The sequence below is a fragment of the Camellia sinensis genome, chromosome 1 (assembly GCF_055761805.1).
Source record: "Camellia sinensis isolate YWXY chromosome 1, ASM5576180v1, whole genome shotgun sequence".
NCBI classification, from domain to species: Eukaryota; Viridiplantae; Streptophyta; class Magnoliopsida; order Ericales; family Theaceae; genus Camellia; species Camellia sinensis.
In genome coordinates, this window is record NC_138961.1 from 117,388,199 (window position 1) to 117,399,528 (window position 11,330).

The 11,330-nt window shown below is 36.0% G+C and overlaps 1 protein-coding gene across 1 annotated transcript; it reads left to right on the top strand.

Moving 5' to 3' along the window:
• The first annotated feature begins 10,016 nt into the window (after positions 1 to 10,016).
• Positions 10,017 to 10,601, top strand: LOC114272912 (late embryogenesis abundant protein At1g64065). Its single transcript, XM_028214628.2, has one exon. It carries the CDS (start codon positions 10,017 to 10,019, stop codon positions 10,599 to 10,601), a length of 585 nt encoding a protein of 194 aa, XP_028070429.2.
• The last annotated feature ends 729 nt before the right edge of the window (positions 10,602 to 11,330 follow it).

Sequence of the window (11,330 nt, forward strand, 5' to 3'; positions counted from 1 at the left end):
TGTTTTGGCATGAGCATTATATATGTATCCACCTTATAACTCTGTTAAGATTTATACACTATGTTAGAGTATTTTTACTAGGCTTTGGCTCACCCTGTGTGGAAAACTATTTTCAGGTGCTGATGATATCCCTCCATTAAGGCAACGGTTTGTGAGGACTGGGAGCCACGAGCTTCTTTTTTTTGTTATTGTCGTATTTAATTTGTACAAGCCTAGGGCTTTATTTGTATTGAATTTAAACTCACTTTTGTTGTAACCAAGCACTCTCTTAGAAAGTTGTTGCGAATAGGGCATTACCATAACTGTTTACTCTTATTCATATCTTATACCGATGACACATGCTATAAATTCAGGGTTAGAATTTGTGAATGTATTACTACATGTGTTACACTTTTGTAAAGAGATGAAACCTTATGAATGGAAGAATATTATATTCAGTCATTTGTTATTAATTAATATCTATTGTGGGATGATCTTATTGTAACATTTTCGGGGTGTTACATTTAACCTCAATTTTGATCATTGAACCCTAATTCACTGTATGTACTGATTTGTGACTGTGTGTGTGAGAGTTCAATTTTTGAAATTTGTGGTTGTTTGTGTTAGATTGGTAAGTATGGGATAATCATATTTGTTGTTACAATTCACAATGGTGTCAACAATTTGGACCTTTTTTATTTATTTATAATATACAAATAAATATGTTTCCAAATTCAAATGGTTTTGGTTTTTCTTCTTCTTCTTTTGTTTGATTATCATAGAAAAATGGATAGGTAATTTCATTTCCCTACTATACACATACACACACACACACACACACACACATATATATATATATAGATTGGAAAATTTTCATTAACAAAAAAAAATCACGAGTTTGAGCTTTACAAAAAAAAAAATAAATAAATAAAAAATTCAACAGATATGAGATTTGTCTACATCTTTCATGTGCAAATCTGAGGTTCATCAACGGATCGCCACTGCAGCATCGTGTTTGGTTTCAAATCCTTATTAGCTTCGCAACCACCTCCCTCGATATGAGATGTGCGACTCTTTTATTATTATTGTTGTTGTTGTTCTTCTTCTTCTTGATCTTTTTTTTTTTTTTTTTTTGGTTGTTGTTGTTTTTGTTAGGGTTTGGTTTTTTGTTGTTGTTGTTAGGACTTGGTTTGACTTTGTATTGCAACAAATAGAATTGGTTTGGCTCTATATTTCAACAAATAGGATTTTCTTTGGCTTTGGTATTTCAATATATAAGAATTAAAACAGATGATAATTCACACAAATAGATTTTGAACAAATATAATCAAAATTTCAACAGATAGAATTCAGAAGAAAAAAAATGAATAGATAATAAAATTGGGAGAGATAGATTTCAACAGATAAATGAAAAATTGAATAGATAATAAAGTTTGGACAGATATTTGAACATACAAGGCAAAAAAATTGATCAGATATGGAAAAATTTGAACAAATATGGAAAAAATTTGAATAGATAAATAAAAATCTGAACAGATAGATGAAAATTTTGAACAGATAGAAAATAATTTGAATAGATAAATGAGAAAAATCAACATATAAATTAAGGAGTAAAAATTAAAAACAAAATGTCTTTCAAAACAAGTAAAATGATCCCTCACCAAACTATTTCATAAAGGGTAGATCTCTCACCAATAATAAATATATATATATATATATACTGAACCTAATGCCTTAGACACCCTCTAAATTGGATTTATCACCAATTTTCTCAATTTATTTTAATATTATTGGTCAAAAAGGATTAAGTGGATATCCATTACGTCCCATAATAGAAGATCCCTATTTTTTTTATTTCTTTTATTATTTGAAAGTACGAGATTTAACATATTACACATTTAATAATAAGTAGTCCAATAAAATGATAGGCAAGCTGAGTCAAAGCCATAAAAGCCACAACAACAATGTCAGCTTAAGCAGCCCAGGCCATAGTCAGACACAAGGCAGTTAGACACAGGGTGGCTGAGGCTCAAAGAATAGCAGCTAAAGCTGCAACCTCAGCAGCAGGTTGCTTAACAGTTGTAAAGTGGTTAGGTTATTAGAACTAAACCATGGTCAGGTTAGGGAGTTAGTTATGGTTAAGTTATAGTTGAATTGGTGAAGTCTTGTATAAAATTGATTTGTAAATCTGTATTCATTGATTCAAAATCTCTTTATGGTATCAGAGCCCTAGGCTCTTGCGAGCATGATCTTTGGAGAAATCTTCAATGGCTACACCAAATCCAAATAGCATAGGTGTAACAACAAGTTCTTCTTCTTTGACTATTGAATCTAAAGCTCTACCTTCAAATCTCAAGCTTTAAATCTCAAATCTCAATGCTCTTGTCACAACAAAGCCTGATTCAACAAACTACATAATTTGAAAGAATCAAGTGCAAAATATATTGCAAGCAACAAGACTTTTTGGATTTGTTGATGGATCTGAGGTATGTCTAACTTCTGTTATACCTGATTCAAACAGTCATGAAGTTTTGAATCCACATTATACTCGATGGATCACTATTGATGCACACTTGTTGAGTTGTCTAACTACAACTTTGTTCTTGCTACTGTGATTCAATGTCAAACGAGCTTTGAGGTTTGGAATTTTCTTGCCAAAAGATTTACTTCTTCATCTAAATATCACATTCATCAATTAAAGAATAAGCAAAATTGAATGGTTAAAAATGGAGCACCTATGGAAGATTACTTGAATCAATTTAAAATCATATCAGATCAACTAGCCTTGGCTTCATCTCCCATAGATGATGGGGATTTAGCTCTCTTGATTCTTAATGGACTGTTAAAAGAATATAATGCTATGAAAATAACAATAAGAGCTAGATCTGCAGCTATATCTATGGAAAATTTATGCTCTCCACTTTATTATGAATCCATACATATTGAGACCTCTTGTGATACCCCTGTTCTGTATTATGCTAATTGGCCCTTAATTTGTTTATGGGTATGTGTTTAGCATGATTTTGTGTGCCATTATGTGAATATATATATATATGATTTTGAAGTTTTATCTGTTCATCGTAGGAATACCTGTTCGAATAGCCTGCTTTGGAAATTAAATTGAGGGCCTTATCGGCCACAAAACCCGAAATTGATTACGCCATTGTGTTTGGCATAATTTTTAGAGCCTACGATGAAATTTAATTGAAAAATTAATTTGGACCAGATTAAGTTGGTAAAATGGGTGCCCAATTACTCTCTACTAGTATATTGTGACTTAGTGGGGCTTGTTGTATAGGAGCACTACTCAATTAAACTCCCTCTCTAATTCTCACTTGGCTGATATACACTCTAAGGAGAGGAGAGGGCCGGCCATTAGAGAGAGAGAAGAGAGAAAAATCTGTGTTTGATCTTGAGGGCTTGGAATCTTGAAGTCCAACTCAAATTGGACCATAGATTGAAGAATTGGACTTCTAGGTAAGTCATTGACTCTTGAAATTATGAATTGAACTTGTAATCTTGTGAGTTCAAGAGTTGTTTGTGATCAAGGGCATGTAATAAGTTGATTTGTGTTGAGTTTGAAGTCTTGGAACTCATGCATGTAAGAAGTTACTTTGAATCTGCATATTTGAGCTTGAAACACATGATTCATGTAGAGTTTTGGTTAAAGCTCATGTTGTAATCACCATTTGTACCATCTAAGTTGAGAATGATGAGCATCTCCCACATGCATGTACAAATCATGGGAGTATAAGTCTTGAATGTTTGAAATTGAGCATGTTGATGATGGGTTTGAGATATTTTGGGACATGCATGTAGATAAATCATGAAATTGAGCTTCCTGATGTTGTAATCTTGTATTAGTAGCATGTTAGCATGTGTAAATGTGTAATTTGAGCCATTGCATGCAAGTAATGTAGCTGGAAAACTGATTTGGAGCTCAAGAACACAATCTGGGAAACCCAGAATTTTGATGTCCGCTCGAGCGGGGTAATGGCCGCTCGAGCGGGAAAATCGTGCTCCCAGCACTTTTTGCAGAGTTGGACGTCCGCTCGAGCGGGGAAACCTCACGCTCGAGCGTGGAGTTTTGTAGGCAGGCCTTCAGCTCGAGCGCTCTATTACACGCTCGAGCGCATTTTTCAAGCAACCAGTACTTTTGCAGGCCTTAAGGGTCCGCTCGAGCGGGCAAGTACACGCTCGAGCGAGGACCCTAATTTCTGGAATTTTGTTCATGCGTTCTGTGTTTCGTTTTCCGTTCTCTTTCACTTGTAATCACTCTTAGGCGTGTGTTAAACATTATAAATGAGTTAATGAGATAAGAATAAAGCCTAAAGAGGAATATGTGAATTAAGGGACGGATTGAATTGTTAATGACCCTTTTGTGTGCATGGAATGTGTAGGGTCAAGCTCCAGGGCGAATCCGCAAGCCGATCACTGTGAGTAATATCAATATTCGAAAGCTTGTCAATGTCCAATTGTTTATTCCCTTATAAACTTTATGAGTTGTTAATTAGGATTGTAGACAAAAGTCCGACAGGAATGAATGAATGGACCAAAGGTCGTTTTGATATAAATGAATGGACCGAAGGTCGTTTGGATGTGAATGAATGGACCGAAGGTCGTTTTGATGTGAACGAATGGACCAAAGGTCGTCCTGATATAAATGAATGGACCAAAGGTCGTCCTGATGTAAATGAATGGACCAAAGGTCGTTCTGACTCATGTGAGTAGGCCGAAGGCCGTTTTGACATGAACGAGCGGGCCAAAGGCCGTTTTGACATGAACGAGCGGGCCAAAGGCCGTTTTGACATAAAGGAATGGGCCGAAGGCCATTTTGACAAAAATGAATGGGCCGAAGGCCGTTTCGACATAAGTGAATGGGCCGAAGGCCGTTTTGCCATGAATGTTTGGAACTGCAGTTACTTGATTTGCATTTCGTATAGTCATATATCTTTGTTAAATAGAATTATGAACTGGGCCCAAGGCCGTTCGGAGCATGTTGTTCTACATATTGTTATGTAACTGTCATGTTTGATATTATTCACTGGGCTATCGCTCATGCTCATTCATGTGTTTGTAGGTGAGCCAAGGGAAGTCCAAACCCAGCCCCGGTGAAGTCTGCTAGGAGAAATCCGAGTTTTGAGGAAGTCAGCCTTGCGTCTCACTCTTGAGACCTACCTTGCCTTTTGCTATATACTTATGTTTTGTCTTGTTGGCAAGGGCCTAGTGTATATTTGTATATAGCCTGTCATAGGTTGACTCATGTTGGATGATCCTGTCTGTAATGAATTTTGTGAAACTGTACTTTTGATGTGGGTTATTAACGTAACTGAATATGGTATGTTTGATGTGCATATAAGCACGGCTCTATGGACAAAGTTTTTAATTTTTGCTTCCGTTTGGCCCCTTTACTCTGACAAGTTACGTCTGTTCTGAATATGAGGCCGTAGGTAATCTCAAGATTACTGGCCGGTTATGTCCTTAACCCATAGGGGCGGGTTCGGGTCATGACACCTCTCAAACATACTTAAGCCACAAATTCCATTTGCCTAGGCTGCTAATCGAGGTCCATATTCTAACAGAAGGGGGTCACCGAACTTCTCAATAAATAAAGATGTAGGTAGATCTCGAGGATCTCATGTCTTGAATTTACAGCATACACAGAGTAGTCCAAATCATTATCAGAGAAGAGGACACAATCAATACTCAAGAGGCAAGTCAAGCAATAACTTCAATACACATGTGACTTGTCAAATCTGTGGGAAAGTCAATCACACTGCTCTAAACTGCTGGTACAGGCTAGACACTATTTTTCAGTCATGTCAAAATTTATCTACCGATTTTTCCTTTCTTGTTGCATCATCTCCAAGCAATTCCAAGGCTTATATTGCCTCTACTTAACACTCCAACTCTTTACAAAGTGAATCAAATTGGTTTTTTAACTCTAGGGCCTCAACCCACATAACTAATGATCACAGTAATTTTTTCTCTTATCAACCATATCTAGGTTAGCAACAAGTTGCTATTGGTGATGGCACAACTTTTCCCATTGCCTATACTGGTAAAGAACTTCTTCCAACACCTAAGTTTCCATTTCATCTCACCCAAATGGTTCATGTTCCAACTATTTCTTCCAATTTTCTTTCAGTACATCAGTTGGATGTTGATAACAACTATACTATTACTTTTGATAAGGATTGTTTTCTTGTTCAGGACAAGAATACACAGAGAATACTATATAAAAGATGCTACTCCAATGGTCTCTATCCATTCCGCTCTTTACCTACATCTTCTTCTGTAGCTTCCTCTTTAGCATACTACTCTTACACCACTTCTTTCAGCTCTTCTAACTGGCATTTTCGGCATGGTCATCGATCCTCCAAGAAGTTTCACCATCTTCTGTCTCACCATCACTTAGTCTCTAAGTCTTTTTTACTTTCCAATAATGGCTCTAGTTTGTGAGCATTGTTGTGTGTTTAAGAGCCATAGATTGCCCTTTCGTTTGTCTAATTCTACTGTTGATAACCTTTTGCTCTTGTTCACACAGATGTTTGGGTTCCATTCTCCTCTAATGTATCATGCTTTAAATATTATGTACTTTTCATTGATGATTTTAGCAAGTTTACATGGCTTTTTCCTTTTTCTTATAAGAGTGAAGTATTTTCTAAAATTCTTGATTCAAAGCTTTCATTGAGACACAATTCACTACAAAATTACAGATTTTAAGAAGTGATAATGGAGGTGAAGATCTTAGTAAACAATTTCAAGCCTTTCTCAACCAAAAAGGTATTACTCATCAATTGACTTGCCCCCACACACCTGATAAAAATGTTGTGGCTGAGCGCAAGCACATGTATCTGATTGAGACTTCCACCACTCTTATGCATCATTCCTCTCTTCCCTTGGTCTATTTGTTTGATTCACTTGCTACTACAGTTTGTTTAGTTAGTCGCCTTTCTACTCTTAAACTGCAGAATCTTTCACCTTGTGAAGTTTTATTCAATAACAAATCTGATTATCACTTCTTAAGGGTTTTTGGTTGTAAATGTTATCCATGGCTTCAGCCTTATGCCTCTCACAAACCTCAACCCAAATCTGTTGCCTGTGTTTTTATAAGTTATCAACCTTCTACTAAGGGATACAGGTGTCTTGATCTTTCTTCAGGCAGAGTTTATGTTTCTAGACATATAGTGTTTGATTAGCAGTCTTTCCCATTTCATACTACACATGAGTTTATTTCCTCCATTTCTACCTTGACTTCTTTTGGTCTCCTTCTCCTAGTCTTGCCTCCCCATTCTCTCCTACTTCTCTTTCCTCTTCTTCACCTCCACTAGTCTTACCTATTTTAGATTCTCCTACTTCTCCTAATTCTACTCTAGCAACCTTTCCTTCTTCAGCTATTATTCCTCTTATTTCTTATAATTCTTCTCCTCATATTCCTATTTCTTCTATCTTCATTGATTTACCATGTTCTTCCTCTCATATTCCTCCACCTTTACATATTCTTACTTCTGTCACAAATGTTCATCCTATGGTTACTAGATCCAAGTCTCATCTTTCTTTTTCTTACTTTCTTGCTTCGCCTGATAATTTTGAACCTCAAACTTATAAAGAGGCAGCTGCTTCCTTTGCTTGGCAATCTGCTATAGTTGATGAGTATGAAGCTCTTCAACGATAGGGTACGTGGTCTCTAGTCCCTTTGCCATCTAATAAAATGGCTATTGGATGCAAATGGGTATTTTGACTCAAACGGAACTCTGATGGTTCTATTGCTAGGCATAAACCAGACTAGTTGCTAAAGGCTTCCTTCAAACAGAGGGGGACTACCATGAAACCTTCAGTCGTGTGGCCAAGTAACCTACCACTCGTATTCTTCTCTACCTTGCTCTCCATTTTAACTGGTCTATCAAGCAGCTTGACATTTCAAATGCTTTCTTGCATGGGATTCTTAAGGAAGAGGTCAATATGCAGCAACCCCAAGGTTTTGTGCATCCCACTCAATCTTCTCTTGTATGTAAGCTTTATAAAGCTCTTTATGGCTTGAAACAAGCCCCTAGAGTTTAGTTTTCTACATTTTTTAATTTTCTATTGTCTCAGAATTTTATTCCCAGCAAATATGATTCTTCTTTGTTTGTTCACCACTCTTTTACTTCTATTACTATCCTACTCATTTTATGTGCATGACATTCTTCTTACTAGTAATGATCCTCTTTATATTCAAACTCTCATTCAGCAAATGCACTCTACTTTTTCCATGAAAGAATTAGGCTTCATTAAATATTTTCTTGGCATTTCTGTTACCAAGTTCCCTTCCATTATATTCTCTATCAATCTAAATATGCTAAAGAAATTTTAGCTAAAGCCGAAATGAGTTATTGCAAATCCTATTCTTCACCTATGGCTGTCAAACTATCAGCTTCTTCTACAGATGATTATCCATTTTCTCAACCCTCTTTTTATAGAAGTCTAGTTAGGGCTCTTCAATATCTTACCTTAACTAGCCTAGATTTGGCATTTACAGTAAATCATGCTTGTCAGTTCATGCAAGCTCCATCTAATGCCCATTTTGAAAATGTCAAGAGGTTGCTCCAATATCTCAAAGGGACCTTACATCATGGTCTTCATTTTTCTTCTAGCCCTCTTCATCTCACTGCTTTTCCAGACTCTAATTGGGCTGCCAATGTTGTTGACCGCAGATCTACCACAAGGTACTATGTTTTCCTTGGTCCCAATTTGATTTCTTGGGCTGCTAAAAGGCAACAAATAGTTTCCCAATCTTCTTCTGAAGCAAAATATGGTGCTTTTGCTCAAACTTCTGCTAAGCTCAGTTGGATTGACATGTTGTTGAATGAACTCCATATTTCTATTCCAGTTCCCACTCTATGGTGTGACAACTTGTCTGCCATAGCCATGACACATAATCCTGTTTTCCATGCTCGAACCAAGCATTTCGAGGTTGATTATCACTATGTTCGTGAAAGGGTGGTTGCCAAGAAACTTGCCATTTGTCACATTCCCTTCATCGATCACATTGTTGATATATTCACCAAGCCTTTGTGTCTCGCTTTCAATATTTTCAAAGCAAACTTTTTGTCCTTTCTAGTCTTGGAAGTTTGAGGAGGAATGATAGGCAAGCTGAGTCAAAGCCACAAAAGCCACAACAACAATTTCTGCTTGAGCAGCCTAGGGCACAGTTAGACACAACGCAGTTAGACACAGGTCAACTGAGGCTCAAAGAAGAGCAGGTAAAGCTACAACCTCAGTAGCAGGTTGCATAACAGTTGTAAAGTGATTAGGCTGTTAGAACTAAACCATCGTTAGGTTAGTGAGTTGGTTATGATTAGGTTAGTTGAATTGGTGAAGTCATGTATAAAACTGATTTGTAAATCTGCATTCATTGATTAAGAAAAGATAATTATTAGATTCAAAATCTGTTTACAAAATATATTGAAGCACAAAATGGATTCTAAAAAGGATAAAAAAAACCTCTATGTAACGAGGATACAAGTCTCCGCGTAGGGAGAAAAACAAACTTCCATGCAATAAGGAGAAAAACTTTATGAAAGGAGAAAAGTTGTACATAGAGAGATTATTGCAACACAAACAAATATAGAATATAGAAACTAAATAATCAATACCAAACAAATAATATCAATTACCTTCACAATCCGTTCATCTCCCCAACTGGTAATTGTGTATCTTAATCCCCATATTTATGTTACAAAATAAAACATTCTGAATCTAAACCTTATGTACCACACATAATTAATAGTGACATTCTATATATGACATTAACGATATAATTTTGTTAAGCCTTACGTAACACATATAATTAATAGTGTCAAACAAGACATCATCTTATAAAATGTGATCCCTTTTACATTATTAACAGTATTTAAATATACAAAACTTTCTTAGCCACATAAAACCTGGCTATCCCACCTTCATTTTCAACCCAACCAAGAAAACAACAAAGCAAGCCCCGGAAGAGAGAAAAGTCTTAGCTTCCTTCTACTTCACTGAGAGATCTAGCAAACATGAAGAGTGAGCATGAATCAGCCTCGTCCCTCCGCCAGAAGCGAAACATCAAGTGCTTGTTATATATAGTCGCCGGAGTGATACTACAAACGGCAAGCACATTGGTTTTTGTTCTCACTTTCATGCGCATTCGAAACCCTAAAGGCCGGTTTGGCTCTGTTGCCGTTGAAAATCTCATTGTTAACTCTTCCACCTCCTCTCCTTCCTTCTTCATGAAACTTAATGCTCAAGTTACAGTCAAGAACACCAATTTTGGCCAATTTAAATTTGAGAACAGCAACGCTACAATATCCTACAGAGGCAGTCATGTTGGCGATTTTGTTATCACTAAAGCGTGTGCAAGTGCTAGATCAACGAAGAAAATGAACGTTACTGTGACTGTGAATTCTTCGGCTGACACATCGAATGATTTAAACTTGAGTAGTGATATTAGCTTGGGGAAGTTGACACTGACTAGCCATGCGACGGTGAGCGGTAAGATACATCTCTTCATGGTCATTAAGAAGAAGAAATCAGTGAAAATGAATTGCACCATGGATGTTGATACCATGACCAAAGCGATTGAGAATTTGTATTGCAAGTGATATAAATTTAGATTTTTAATTGTTAATTTTTTTTATTTTTTTTTTCATATTTGGGTTTGAACTTTGATTGCTGAACATTTGTATCTTTTTTTTTTCTTTTTTTTTTTTTATTTTTTTATTATGGAGGGATAAGTGTGTGTCTCTCTTTTGCAAAATCCTATTAGTTTGTTGTGCTGGTGCTTTTTCGTGTGTCATATGCCATTTCAGATCAGTTTAGTAATATTTTGTTGGAGATATATTTTCCTGTTAACTTTCATCAGCTTTAGTGATGTTAGATGGATGGGATTATAATTTTGACGTACATGTAACGATTGATTAGTCTAATTAAAAATAAATAGAAAAAAATTAAAATTTTAGCGAAAGTACTTGAGTGATTTAATTCCAGTTTTAAAGCATGGATGACTTTGGTCAAAGAAAATAGTGGATTGGCGATGACCTTGTGAATTTTACGATTAAAAGTTCCAAATTGATTAAAATTTTCAAATCCAACAACTAATGCTTGTGACCCACTGTTTGAATTGATATTTCAGGTTCACAAATGAGATTCTTGGTCCTAAAGTAAGGATTTTTTTAGACAAAACAGCCTACTATCTAGGCTTGACCTTACAAAATAATAGAAACATTGTAAATCTCGAAAGAGATGGCTTCAAAATATCCAAAGCTAGTTGTGCTCTCGGGGTCAATCAATTTACTTTTACTTTTTAGAAGGTCCAGTGATACTTGTGTAGG